The sequence below is a fragment of the Cetorhinus maximus genome, chromosome 5 (genome assembly GCF_964194155.1).
Source record: "Cetorhinus maximus chromosome 5, sCetMax3.hap1.1, whole genome shotgun sequence".
NCBI lineage: Eukaryota > Metazoa > Chordata > Chondrichthyes > Lamniformes > Cetorhinidae > Cetorhinus > Cetorhinus maximus.
Window position 1 is genome coordinate 35,674,888 of NC_135883.1, and position 15,291 is coordinate 35,690,178.

Below are 15,291 nucleotides of genomic sequence, written 5' to 3' on the forward strand. Positions count from 1 at the left end.
GACCTGAGATGCAGTAGAAGACAGAGAGCAGGGATAATAGTTATATACTTGAATTGGAAGGAAGCGATTCGCGGTGGTCCATAAAAATCTTTGGCGGGGCATTAGGTGGAGTTCAATCCGGAGAAGGGTGAAGTAATGCATTTGGGGAAGACTAACAAGGCAAGGGAATACACAGTAAATGGTAGGATACTGTGAAGTGTAGAGGAACAGAGGGGCTTGGAGTACATGTCCACAGATTCCTGAAGGTAGCTGAACAGGTAGATATGGTGGTCTCTGCTGTGCTGGTACTGTATGAAACACTGGTTGGGCCAGTGCTGGGGTACTGCGTCCAGTTCTGGTCATCGCACATCAGTTAAGATTGCACTGGAGAGAGTACAGAGGCGATTTACTAAGTTGTTGTCTGGACTGGACGATTTTGGTTATGTGGAATGGTTGGATAGGCTGTTGCTGTTTTCTTTGGAAGAGAGGAGGCTGAGGGGAAACCTATTTATGTATTGAGTTATGAGGGGTCTAAATAGAGTGGATAAAAAGGCCCTGCTCCTCTTGGTTGAGGTGCCCATAACTCGAGGGCACGGATTTAGAGAAAGAGGCTTCGTGGGAAATCGAGGGCAAATGTTTTCACCCAGAGGGTGGTGGGGATCTGGATCTCACTGTCTGAAAGGGTGATAGAGCCAGAACCCTTCATAACATTTAAAAAGTACTTTGATATGCACTTGAAGTGCCTTAATCTTGCAAGACTGCGGACCAGGAGCTGGAAAGTGGGATTAGGCTGGTTGGCTACTTGTCAGCCAGCATGGACCCAATGGGCCGAATGACCACCTTCCGTGCTGTAGATTTCGATGATTTCAGCTAGCCACTATATTTATTAATGGCTTGGAGAACACGAGAGAGTGATATATCCAAGTTGCTTATTTTGCTTCCTTCCAATTTGAATACGTAACTGTAATCCCTGCTCTCTTCTTCTGCATCTCCTAATAATTCCATTAACCTTAATTTCAGCTAGCAGACTCTAATGTGCAACCTTACCAAATGCCTTCTGGAAGCCATACGAACTATATCCATAGACATTCCCCTGGCTACGGTTTCAGTTACTTCCTCAAATTACAGTTGGGTTCATTAGACAAAATCTAAATATTTCTAAATCCAAGTTTGTTCACTCTAATCAACTCTCAGAACAAATATAGAATGCACAGGTCTATAATTTCCTGGTTTCTCTCTCTCACCTTTATTAAATAATGATACAAAGATAGGTGGCATAAATGATCATTTGGGTGTAAGCATAAAATTACAAAAAGACATTGTTAGATTAAATGAGTGGTCAAAACTTTGGCAGATGGATTTCAACGCAAGTAAGTGAGGCCATCCATTTTGGATCAAGAACAGGAAAGTTATCAAAGCCTTTCTATTTGGATGGCTAGAATATAAAAGGGAGGAGGTTTTGCTGCTGCTATACAAAGCCCTGGTTAGATCATACCTGGAGTACAGTGACAAAGCCCTGGTTAGATCACATGTGGAATACAGTGTACATTTCAGGGCACTGCATTTTATGGTACATTGACCTTGGCAGGAGTGCAGCAAAAATTCACCAGCATATTACCAGGGCTACAAGGATCAAATTACGAAGAGAGATTACATTCCCTAGAATATCGAAGGCGAAGGAATAATTTATAATTGAGGTATTTACGATTTTGAAAGGAATTGATAGGATACATAGAAACTTATTTCTGCTGGAATGGGAGTCTAGGACGATGGGACATAATCTTTAAATCAAAGCCATGTTGTTTAAGGAGAGAAGTTAGGAAACACATCTTCAAATAAACAGTGGTAGAACTATGTACCTTTCTCCCACAAAATGCAGTAGATGTTCACTGAATTAATTATTTTAAATCTGAGACAAGGGTATTGAGGGCTAGAGCCAAGGTGGTAAATGGATTTAGGATACAGATGAGCCATGATCTGATTGAATGAATGGCTGAACAGGCTCAAGGGGTTGATTGACCTGTTGTTGTGTGCTTCAGCCACAGGATGGGGACTGGCTGGAATAAAAATGAACATCAACAATTGCAGTAATGAACCTGACATCTGTAGAATGATGAGCAATATTTGTAGGTTCTTTTCCAAACCTATTGGGGCAAGTGGAGTTTTTCCCTTTCTTAATCATGTTTCTCTGCTCGCAAAAAATGATCCCTTTGCAGTAATTCACCTGACCAATGCTGTGTATCTGTCTACAGTTTTTGATGATGGCGATGAGAGAACATTGAGACGGACTTCACTCTGTCTGAAAGGAGAGCGACACTTTGCAGAGAGTGAGGTTAGTGGAAAAATAAAGCATCACTGGTTGCCTACTCTGTGCTGCGGTTGCTATGGATACAATAACCTGTGTTTTGCTTAATGTTTTAGACGCTTGACCAGTTGCCTCTTACTAACCCAGAACACTTTGGCACCCCTGTCATTGGAAAGAAGTCTAACCGGGGAAGAAGGTCCAATCCACTGTGAGTAATATTTTGTAGTGCACGGCTATGAAACATGAAGATTAATAATAAGATATCCCAATCTTTTTATGAGCGAATTTTTATATGTAGATTTTAATTCCCTACATTCCTGTATAAATGCTCTCTGCCTGACCTATATGGGAAATTTTATTTTCCCTGTTTCAAGAGGTTTTCCTTCATTTTAGAAATAATTTTGCTGGAGTGCAGAAATAATTTTTTTCGTGCCCTTTTTACCCTAAAGTGAACTGTGAAAAATAACTCTTCCCGTTACCAAATAACTTGTCACATTCTACTGTTCATCTATCCCAGAGCACTGCCATTTGTAATGACTGCCCCCTTAGCAAATCATCTGACCAAGTACTAGATAGCGGGACAGATAGACAAGGTGGTTAAGAAGGCATCTGGGGATACTTGCTTTTATTAGCTGAGGCATAGAATATAAGAGCAAGGACGTTTTGCTACTGTATAAAATGCTGGTTAGGCCACAGCTAGTGTTGCATGTAGTTCTGGAATCCGCATTGTAGGAAGGATATGATTGCACTAGAGAGAGTGCAGAGGAGATTTACCAGGATGTTGCCTGAGCTGGAGAGTTTTAGTTATGAGGAGAGTGGATAGACAGGGGTTATTTTCCCTGGAGCAGAGGAGATTGAGGGGGGACATGATTGAGGTATATAAAATTATGAGGGGCATAGATAGGGTAGACAGGAAGGAACTTTTCCCCTTGGTGGAGGGATCAATAACCAGGGGGCATAGATTTAAGGTAAAGGGCAAGAGGTTTAGAGGGGATGTGAGGCAGAATTTTTTCACCCAAAGGGTGGTGGGAATCTGGAACTCTGCCTGAAAGGGTGGTAGAGGCAGAAACCCTCATAACATTTAAGAAGTATTTGGATGTGCACTTGCAATGCTATGGCGTACAAGGCTATGGGCCTAGTGCTGGAAAATGGGATTAGAATAGTTAGGTACTTGTTTGACCGGCGTAGGCTCGATGGGCCAAAGGGCCTTTTTCTGTGCTGTTAGACCTCTATGACTCTATGACCTACCTTGTAAAAATGCCACTGCATTATTATTAAATTTTTCTAAACATTTATATTAAAAATTGTACAAGTATGCATAAATCCTATTGACCCATGTTCCATTATAAATTTCTGTATTCACACTTGTAAACTATCCATGTAAACCTATTGTGTAGTAATTGTACTCTCCTGCTAACAGAGACAGTGCAGCGCCACCACCTTTTGGAGGTTGGTTAGTATTTGCACAAAATGAGAATTCAAGTTTAAAGTTTAGCCCAGTTACGTGCTTGGATGATGCAGAAGTGAAAGAAGACACACCAACATATCCAAGACTGATTTGGGGTAAAAGCTTAACATCAGGTTCAGGATAAAGAAAGACTTGCATTATATATAGCACCTTTTGCAACAACCAAATATCCCAAAGCATTTTATAGCCAATTAAGGACTTTATTTGAAGTGTAGTCACTCTTGTAAATTTAGCGGCAGCTAATTTGCACAGAGCAAGCTCCCACAAACAGCAATATGATAATGGTCACATAACCTGTGTGATGTTGATTTGAGGGATAAATATTGGCCAGGACACCAGGGATAACTCCCCTTTTGAAATAGTGCCATGGGAAACAGGGCCTAGGTTTAATGTTTAATAAAGGCAGCACCTCCAACAGTGCACCACTTCCTCAGTTCTGCACTGGAGTGACAGCCTTGATTTTTGTGTTCAGATCCTGGACTGGGATTTGAACCCACAACCTTTTGACTCCGGCATGTCTGTCACCTAAATATTCCCATCCTAGCCTGAAGTCTTATTATATTTTTGTGTTGGTTCAACTGAATTCTGCCAGTGCCAGAAACAGAACATTCTTCAGCTTTTGCAGGTGGAGTCAACTCCAATCACTCATAAATTAAACTGCAAAATTACCAGATGCTAAATAAATTGTTTAAGGTGCTCCTTAAAATGTACCTTTGACAAAGCTTTTACTCGGCTCAGTGTCAGATTTTATCTGTTGGCACTCCTTTGAGCTGCCTTGGGCTGTTTTACTACATCAAAGGCACCATATAAATATAAGTCATTGCTGTCTGATAACACTCCTGTGAAGTGTCTTTGGCTGTTTTACTATGTTAAGGACTGTGTAAGAATGACAGTTGTTGTTAACCCACTCAGTGCAACACCCTCAAAGAACGGGTTAATACTTTTCTGATTTGTTACGGTCATGAGAAAGATTGGATATTTTTACTGCATTTGTCCGGGCTGGAGTCCGATACTGATCCTAGAAATGAAAGCGATATCATTGCAGCCACACTGCACCCCTAACCCACTATATGTTCTTTTCTATTTGAAAAGAGTTATGTGAAAGGCCAGAATTCTTTAGCATCCCTGAACAGGATAAAGGTGCCAGTAGTCAATTTGATTAGTAGTGCCTGATTAACCAAGTTTGAAACTTTCAAGTATCCGTTTCTTTTTCAGTGCAATATCTTTCAATGCAGCAGAGTAACAAACTCTCTTGAAAGATTCGCATCTGTAATGACAGCTGTCAAACTCAAAATTTTATACTTCAGAACCTTTACCAACATTTAAACAATAACGAATTTGAATAACGTACCATTAACTACTCATTAGTGTTTATTCCTCTTTCAAGATCTTGTGTCCATAGTCTCTTTCAGGCCCATCTATTCTCTCTTTAAGGCTATCAGATGTAACTCGTTTGTAGAATTGAAGTGCGCCTGGGACAGTATTTTCTCTCTCTCTTATTGGAGAAGAACACTGCAAATTTGGAGAAATCCAATAGTTTGTGATCAATTCTTTTTTTCTGTTGCAATTTGTTTCTATTTTAAGTTCTGCATAAAGCATGCCCCCTTGTAAGAAGGCAGCACCACCCATGCCACTGTATTGGCAGAAAGGCTTGTGTTATTAAAAGCAAACATTTTCAGCACATTAATATTCCCGTCTGCTAGGTTTCGAAGAAATTGAAGATTAAGCTATTTAGTACTCAATTCCAGAGCACTTTTTATGTCACTCATTTTAATTTGTTAAATACATACAAATCAATGCTGTTCACTGTCAAAACGTGGGGCTTTGGGATTATGTGCATTAAGGCTCCTGAACAACGTCCCAAAGCCACTGATGGACTCGCGGGAATGACCTCTATCATTTGGGAATGATTTATGTCTAATCCATTTCTGAAAGATCGATCTTTGCCATTAAATGCAGATATAAAGCTGAAAGTAGCAGCTCAAAGTGTGACCATCCTGTTCAATTAAAAAGGTAAATGAAAATTTAATTTTGAAACTAGTGCAAAGTTCCCTGACACAAAGGGTTACTCTTGTTAAAGATGTACCTGTGTTACACTTTTGTACTCTTGATGTGGCTTTTAGAGCTGTCGTAAAAACGCTTGTTGGATACAAAATGTTTGTCTTTGGACTGCTTTTGCAATTCACTGAGTTACTCACATTCTTAAAGTGAATTACAGCATGGTCAAAGCATTCTGGTTGTGTTATGCTAAAAATAATCACAAGCATGTTTTGGAGGTTTATTTTGGCAGGTTCTATTCAGTTTCCCAAAATATTTACTGTTGAATATATATTGAATACATCAAGCTGCATGCACAAGCAGAAATGGTGCATCATTTGCAATTTTAAAATCCAAGAGGATGTGATATTTGAGCTGAAAACAATGAATCAGCAAAGCACTTAATTTCTGAAATCTGAGGAGCGCTAATCCTATTTACAAATTCTCAGCTGTTCTTTGACTACTCCCAATGCACGTTGAAAGAAAGCCGTCAATACAAGTCATGTTCTCAAAACATCTCTGGCCACTTTAAGAAGCCCCAACCAAGCAGACTCTCTGACTGGCATCTGCTACAGCACAAAGTCCTTCTTCACCATTGCATGGAGTTTCTCGCTGACTAACTACACTTGCTCATCCAAAAATGCCTTTGCAGACACCCACCCCTGTGCATGCCCCTTTCTGCATGTAAACCACTTGAGCTCGGGTCAGCTGCCTTTATTCTGTGGTATTGTCAAAGTCATTCAGTGTTCCTAGTTTAAAAATGAACTTAACACAAACAAAAGTATGGTGGCTTTGTGACTTCTGTTTTGTGTCCACTGTTTAGCTAGTGTCATAATGTGCTTGTTACTTCTACCATTGTCCCAAGTTCACGCACGTCATTTATTCAGATTGCACCATATCTTCTTTTGTAATGCCTGAAAGTACAGTGTGTTCTATATTTTTTAGGCTCCTGATTTGAGACTCTGGTGTTGTAGGTGTGAACAAGATAATTTCATTCATAATCTGGTGTCTCATTTCATTGTAGCCCTGATGAAGAAGAGTCGTCTTCATCCAGTGATGAAGATGAGGAAGACCGACGATTAAGCGATGAATTGATTGGTAAAATTGTCTGTGTAGAGTGTACTAATGGAGACAAAAGGAAGATCTCACGGTACCCAGCTCTGGTGAATATTTTTTAACTTGTAAATTTATTGCAGAAACCAGTTTAAATGTAGAGATTTGTACTGAGACACATTGTGAGCCACAACAAAGCTTGCTCCGTGTTACTGCCACAAGGTGTGGAAATCTGTCGAGGAACTTAATCTCCATTGTTCATGAGGGCCTGAGCTTAATTAATAAACCAAGTAGCTGATAAATTGGGACAGCTTAAACCTCCTAACTAAATTTCACTCTAAATACTATTGAAAATAAATCAAATAGAATTCATTAGAAATGAACCAGATATCTACACTCCAATTCAGGCTATCTTAAAAAAATATCCCTCCCTGAGATGTGTTTATGTGCAAGAGTTATTACCTTTGGTTCAATGTTCTATCAGCTCACTTTTTCCTTCCGATTGCAACTAGGCAAGAAAAGTCTTTTTTCACTTATTTTGTTTTATTCCTAAAGGTAATTTCTCCAGACTGCAGCGATGAAGTCACAGTGAAAAAGGACAGTGTGCTGGTTCGCTCATTCAAGGATGGCAAATTGTGAGTCCTTGCATAATTTATACTGCAGAGAACTGAAATTGATGGGAAAGCTGTTGCAGCATAGGGTTAATTCCAAAATACAGCCCTATTTGTAATACAACGATCTTCATTATACAGTGTGTCCTCAGAGCATGTCCTGCATTATGCTGATGGAAACCCATCTACCAACAGCATTTTGTATCTCAAAAGGGCTGTGCATTCCCTGCCGCGTGTGGGTGAGTGAGAGGCAGGAGCATATCAAAATTCAGCACTGTGCTAGTCCCTAGCGTGTGTGATTGGTACAGTTGATACTAATGGTGGGGTGTCTTGCCTAGTGAGATGAAATTGAAATTGAACCTAGAGCTGCTCTGTGTGCAGTATGAACTTCAATAATGAAATAAAAACAGAGTATGCTGGCAGTACCCAGCAGGGTTATCAGAATTTAAGACAGCTTAACATTTTAGGCAGAGACTTTTCAATTGAAAAGATTGTTCTAAGATACTGACATAATTTGATACGTAGTACAGCTGGAGCACAAAGGCCATGCATATGGACAGTGTGTGTGTAGATTGAGTGAGCACCTCTGCTCCAACCCCAGGGCATTAAAAGTGCAGGCATAATAGTCTACCATTGATTCAGCTGGTCAGAATTCTAAATGAATCCTTGTAGTAAGCCATAACTTAATGGTTTTAATCCTGTGTAGAATTTTCAGATGCTAGAAGTGTTCAGTTGAAAGCATTTTTTATTTCCTGTTTTCTGGCAACGTTATTCCTTGTTTTCTGGTAATCCCTTGTTTTCTGTCAGGGTGGTTACAGCTTTATGCATTAATGTAGAAAGATACAGAAAATACAACATGGAAGCCATTCAGCCCAACCACTCCTTATTAGCATTTATTCTCCACACGAGCAAGTGGTTCTAATTGTATTTACCCATCCTGTTCCCAAATCCCTTCAACCCCTTTTCTTTCATCCACCTATACAATCTAATCGTAATTGCTGATATATATTCTCCCTCAACCACTTACCCAGAGAGCAAATTCCACAGCCTCACAATGATGTATGAAGATTTTCTCCTGTTCTCTGTTCAAGAGTTAATCTTGAAACTCTGGACCTTTGTTGAAAATCCCTCACTGGCTGGAAATAGTCTGCTTCAATCTAAAACAAAAACAGAATTACCTGGAAAAACTCAGCAGGTCTGGCAGCATCGGTGGCGAAGAAAAGAATTGACGTTTCGAGTCCTCATGACCCTTCAGCAGAACTGAGTAAAGTTAGGAGAGGGGTGAAATATAAGCTGGTTTAATCCTATCTTGGTCTGTCTATTTGTTATTTGAAATACTTATATCTTATCATCCCATAATCTGATGTGCAAAATAAGAAAAACTTCAATTTTACAAATCTTCATATTTGCAGTTTCTCATACCAGTCAGCATCCTAGTGAAACTCTGTTGTTCTCTCTAAAGCCTCAGTATCCTTACTGTTGTGTGGAGACCAATACCACACATAGTACTCTAACTGAGCTCTTACTAAGGTTTTACATAGGTGCACCCTGATCTCATGGCTTTCATATTCTCTAACTTTTGTAACAAATTGTAGAATTCCATTAACTTTATTACACCTGTGAATACTGTATATTCCCCCCAATCCCTCTGCTCACATACCATTTGGTTCCACATGCATGCTGACGACACACACCCCTACCTCACTAACACCTCTCTCGACCTCTGCATTATTTCTAAATTGTCAGACTGCTTGTTTGATATCTAATGACAGACGAGTATAAATTTCCTCCACCAAAATATTGGGAAGGCCAAAGCCATTGACTTTGGTCCCTGCCACAAGCTCCATTACTTAGCCAATGACTCCATCCCTCTCATTGACAACTGTCTGAGGCAGAACCAGACTGTTCACAACCTTGGTTTCATATTTAACCCCCATGACCAAGATGATCTAATTCTACACCTGTAATATCACCTGCCAGCTGCTGAATCGCTTATCCATGCCTTCATTATCTCTCGATTTGACTATTCCAGTGCTCTCTTGGTGGCTCCTCCCATCCTTCAAAATCTTGAGCTCATCTAAAGCTCTGCTGTCCAAAACAAAAACAGAATTACCTGGAAAAACTCAGCAGGTCTGGCAGCATCGGTGGAGAAGAAAAGAGTCGACGTTTCGAGTCCACATGACCCTTCAACAGAACAGTTCTCGAAACGTCGACTCTTTTCTTCTCCACCGATTCTGCCAGACCTGCTGAGTTTTTCCAGGTAATTCTGTTTTTGTTTTGGATTTCCAGCATCCGCAGTAGTTTTTTGTTTTTAGCTCTGCTGTCCATACTGTTATGGACTGAGATGGGAGGAGTGCGCAGTCAATTCCAACCCCACTTCTCCACAGGTGGTAACAATAATTTAAATGTCCAACTCGCCCACAAAACTTGCCAATTGTTAACCTTTGACACCGTCATTCCCAGCATAAAAAGATTCTAACCAGGCTTCTTTCAGTAAACACAAAAGATAATTGGTTTATTATCAAACAAAACTTCTTTTTCAAAACCAGTTATGAAAGTAGTTAACATACAAGTTGTAATTTAAAAGTGTAACGATTTTCCCCCTTTTTTTAAAATCCTCATTCATACACACAAACACAAAACAGCACAAAACAAACACAGTCCTCTGCAGAGGCTGGAGCATGGGAACTTATCTATAAAAAGGATAAAATTTGAAAAGATCTCTGTGCTGTTGATCTAATAGAATTCTGGTCACAATAGATTTGGAAGTTCTTTCAGACAGGTTTTTGGTGAAACTGTCCTTGATGACTCTTATTTATCGCAACTTTGTGAACTTTCAAGAAAAAACAGTTGAGTTATTCTCATGAGACATTTCTGATGAAAGTTTAACTCACTGTAGACCGCATGTAATGCAAAAAGGTGAGGCAGAGAGAGAGAAAGAGGGTCATTTTCTTGCAGCTTACTTCTAAGGTATAGACACACATTCTCTCACTGAGAGTTTCAAAGAATGAAATGTTTAGAAAATACTTTTCTCAGGCCAGGTGTCTTTAATCAATCAGCAAGAGCCTTTAGCCTGGCAACAGCAGTTCTTTGTTAACTTTGATATACAAGGTATCTCTTCCCTCTCCAGGTATCCCTCGCTGGACATATGTCTGTTGACCCATGGGTTCTTGAAGAATAGCATATTCACAGCTCCAAATTAATCTTACAGAGTTTTAAAAATAACTCAGGAGAGAGAATGTCCAAAATTCAATGTCCTTCAAATTTTTCCAGAAACGGGTTCGTCACATTACCCTAACTGGCACCAAACCCTGTTCACTCATCATCCCTGTGTCTGCTGACCTAGATTGATTTATGGTCTGACAATGCCTCAATTTTAAAATTCTCACTCTTGTTTTGAAATCCTTCATCACCTCCTCCAGCCCTGCAACCCTCCGAGATTTCTGTGCTCTGCCAATCCTGGCTTCTTGAGCATCCCTAATTTTAATTGCCGCACCATTGATGTCCATGCTATCAGCTCATATCAAATTTTGTTGATAATGCTCCTATGAAGTGCCTCGGGATGCTTTACAATATGAAAGGTGCTATAAAAATGCATGTTATTGTTGACATTGAATTCCATATGCCATTTTTTCCCTCATTTCCCATCTTATTAATATCCCTTCACAGCTTCTTTTGGTCATCGAAAGGATTACCTGTATCTTGTATGTTTGTATTAGCTGTATATTTTGATGTTGCTCCCTTTAGGCCTTTAGCCAAAGCACAGGTAGACACAATGAACAGAATTAGCCCTAGAACTTAAGCCTTTGAGACACCGCTATCTACTTCCAACCACTCTGAAAACAGACTGTTCACAACCTTTGCTTCCGATTTCATCCTGAGCTGATCTTCTGGCCTCATGCCCTTTCCATCTCCATCACCATATGAAGTAGTTGAGGCAAATAACAAACATGCATTTTATGGAAAACATGATACGTACATGAGTAAGGAATAGATGGATGTGCTAATAGAGTGAGATGAAGAGTGGCGGGAAGAGGCTCATGTGGAACATTAACACTGGTAATTCTGTAAAACTACATTCCGTGGAATAGTCATGCGTGTAGTTTTAACCCATTTTCCCTTGTTTCCTTCCACAACAGGTCATTCCCTGGGTGGTCAGATGATCGCACGCAGCAACTAAACAACAGGCCACTGACACGACTGTAAAATGGATGGCCTAAACACAAGCCTCTCCATTGTTCATATTTCAGCATTAGAATGAGGTGGCCTAAACATTAGCTGCTGCATTATTCACATTTCAGCATTAGGTTCCGGAAAGGTGCTTACTTGTATCTCTGTAACAGTGAAGACGGTTGTGACTGCCCTGATAACACTTTGCCAGGAAACCAGCATTTCAGTCAGTAGAGGCGGTCTATTAACCCTCCTGGCGCATCATTGTCTCCAGCCCCTCATACTGCACACGCTACCACTTCCAGCCCCACACTTTGAAAATGCGACTGCCTCCAGCCCCCCAACACTGCCTTTTGACTGTCACAGTCAGCAGCCATACACATGGTTGGATTAAGCACCTTCCGGGAGCCTAATGCTGAAATGTGAACAATGAGGCAGCTCATGTTTAGGCTACCTCATTCTAATGCTGAAATATGAACAATGGAGAGGCTTGTGTTTAGGCCACCCATTTTACAGTCGTGTCAGTGGCCTGTTGTCTAGTTGCTTCGTGTGATCATCTGACCACCCAGGGAATGACCTGCTGTGGAAGGAAAAGAGGGAAAATGGGTTAAAACTACATGCATGGCTATTCCAAGGAATGTAGTTTTACAGAATTACTAGTGTTTATGTTGCACATGAGCCTCTTCCTGCCACTCTTCATCTCTCTATTAGCATATCCATTTATTCCTTACTCATGTACGTATCAAGTTTTCCATCAAATGCATGTTTGTTATTTGCCTCAACTACTTCAATATGGTGGTGAATTCCATATTCTCATCATTCTCTAAGTAAAGAAACTTCACTTGAATTCCATATTGGATTTATTAATGACTATGTTTATATTCATGGCCCTGGTTTTGGCCTCCAAGTGAAGAGATGGTTTATGCAAAACAGCCACTTTTATGGATTCCATTTAATTGTGTAAAACATTAGTTGAGGGTCCAGGTGGTATTCATTTTGGAGCCAGTGAGCACCTCAATGTATGTGGCAAGGTGCTGTCCTTGTGCCTGCGTCTCTGGTTCTGCTCTCCCAACATCAGTGCTGTGACTGATTTGTTGCAGTGTGGCTGTACCCAGGAAGGACATCGCAGAATTTAACAGCGAGATGGCCTCAAAATATGATGCTGCAATGAAGGAAGGTAAAGGGAATTTTACTTCATTATACTAAACCGATAGGCAAAAACAATATGAGTCCAGTGTCCTCCAACATGCGCATTGTTCTAGTGTAGAAAATCACTGTGGATTGCAACTTACTGGGAATATAGGCGATCTGCAAATACTCCTAGAGTTCTGATTTAAAATGGACACATTCTCAGGAACATAGAAACAAGTGTAGGCCATTCAGTCCCTCCAGTCTGTTTGCCATTCAGTGAGATCATGGCTGATTTACATCTTAATTCCACCTATACTCCTTGACTTTGTAATCTTATTAGCCATGCCTAACAGTTTCAAATGTTATCATGAGATGGTGGCATAGTGGTCACCTCACTGGACTAGTAATCCAGAGGCCCAGGTTTATGTCCTGGGGGCATGGGTTCAAATCCCACCACGGCAGCTGGTGGAATTTAAGTTCGATTCATTAATCTGGAATTGAAAGCTAGTCTCAGTAATGGTGACCATTTGCATGGATAGAGGATTGGCTAACTAATAGAAGACAGAGAATTGGGATAACAATAGGGTATTAAGTGATTTCAACCTTCCCAACGTTAATTGGGATAGACATAGTGTTAAGGGCTTGGATGGAGTGGATTTCTTAAAATGTGTAGATTGAAATGTGGAAGCATTTTAGTGATAGCGACCACAACATGATACAGGTTAAATTTGTTATGGACAAAGAAATAGACAAGTTGCAAAAAAATGTTTTGGATTGGGGGAGAGTGGATTTTAGTAAAATAAGGCAGAATCTGGCCAAGGTAGACTGGGAACAGCTACTTGTGGGGAAATCTACAGAGGAGCAGTGGGGGGCATTCAGAAAGAAATGGGGAGGGTACAGGCTCAACATGTTCCCTTTAGGGTGACGGGAAGGAGTAACAAGCCCAGAGAACCATGGATGACCAGAGATATTCAGGTTACGATGAGAAGGAAAAGAAAGGCTTTTAGCAGGTACAAGGGAAGCAAATCAGCGGAGGTATTAGTGGAGTACAGAAAGTGCAGGGTGGAGCTTAAGAAAGCAATTAGGAGAGCAATGAGGGGATATGAGAAAACTCTGGCTGGTAAAAGTAGGGAAAATCCCAAGATATTCTATAAGTATATCAATGGGAAGAGGATAACCAGGGAAATAGTAGGGCCTATAAAGGACCAAGGGGGCAATCTATGGGTGGAGCCAGATGACATCAGTAGAGTGTTGAATGAATACTTCATATCTGTCTTCACCCAAGAGAATGAGGATGAAGGTATCGAATTCTGGGAGAGAGACTGCGAGGTTCTTAAGCAAATTGATAAAGGGAGTGACAAGGTATTGGAGGTGTTGGCAGGCTTAAAAGTGGACAAATCTCCAGGTCCGGATGATTTGTGCCCCAGACTACTGAGGGAGGCAAGGGAGGAGATCGCCGGGGCTCTGACCCAAATTTTTAATTCCTCTCTGGCCACGGGGGAGGTGCCAGAGGACTGGAGAACAGCTAATGTGGTTATACTATTTAAGAAGGGTTGTAGAGATAAGCCAGGGAACTACAGGCCAGTGAGTCTCACGTCAGTGGTAGGGAAACTATAGGAGAAAATTCTGAAGGAGAGAATTTATCTCCACTTGGAGAGGCAAGGCTTGATCAGGGATTGTCAGCATGGCTTTGTCAGAGGGAGGTCATGCCTAACAAATTTGATTGAATTTTTTGAGGAGGTGACCAGGTGTGTAGATGAGGGTCGTGTAGTTGATGTAGTTTACATGGATTTCAGCAAAGCCTTTGACAAGGTCCCACATGGGAGACTTATAAAGAAGGCAAACGCACATGGGATACAGGGTAATTTGATAATGTGGGTTCAAAATTGGCTTAGTTGTAGGAGACAGAGGGTATTTACAGAAGGCTGCTTTAGTGACTGGAAGCCCGTGTCCAGTGGCGTACCACAGGGATCTGTGCTGGGTCCCCCATTATTTGTCATTTATATAAACGCCATAGATGACTATGTGGGGGATAGGATTAGTAAGTTTGCAGATGACACAAAGATTGGCTGGGTGGTTAACAGTGAGGTTGAGTGTCTTGGGCTACAGGAAGATATAGACTGGATGGTCAAATGGGCAGATAAGTGGCAGATGGAATTTAACCCTGAAAAGTGTGAGTGATACACTTTGGAAGAAGTAATTTGACAAGGAAGCATTCAATGAATGGCATGGCACTAGGAAGTTCTGAGGAACAAAGGGACCTTGGCGTGTGTGTCCATAGATCTCTGAAGGTGGAGGGGCATGTGAGTGGGGTGATGAAAAAGACATAATGGGACACTTGCCTTTATCAATCGAGGCATAGATTACAAAAGTAGGGAGGTCATGTTGTAGTTGTATAGAACCTTGGTGAGGCCACAGCTGGAGTACTGTGTGCAGTTCTGGTCGCCACATTATAGGAAGGATGTGATTGCACCGGAGCTGGTGCAGAGGAGATTCACCAGGATGTTGCCTGGGATGAAACATTTAAGTTATGAAGA

At 40.9% G+C, this 15,291-nt stretch overlaps 1 protein-coding gene across 1 annotated transcript in view; it reads left to right on the forward strand.

Annotated features, from left to right (window-relative positions):
* The window catches only part of arid4b (AT-rich interaction domain 4B), a 177,516-nt gene that overhangs the window by 70,616 nt on the left and 91,609 nt on the right, over nt 1-15,291 (forward strand). The window contains exons 6-11 of the mRNA XM_078541697.1: nt 2,232-2,311; nt 2,401-2,492; nt 5,712-5,765; nt 6,814-6,952; nt 7,398-7,477; nt 12,724-12,800. Coding sequence (XP_078397823.1) covers nt 2,232-2,311; nt 2,401-2,492; nt 5,712-5,765; nt 6,814-6,952; nt 7,398-7,477; nt 12,724-12,800 — 522 coding nt within the window. The remainder of the gene's footprint in view (nt 1-2,231; nt 2,312-2,400; nt 2,493-5,711; nt 5,766-6,813; nt 6,953-7,397; nt 7,478-12,723; nt 12,801-15,291) is intronic.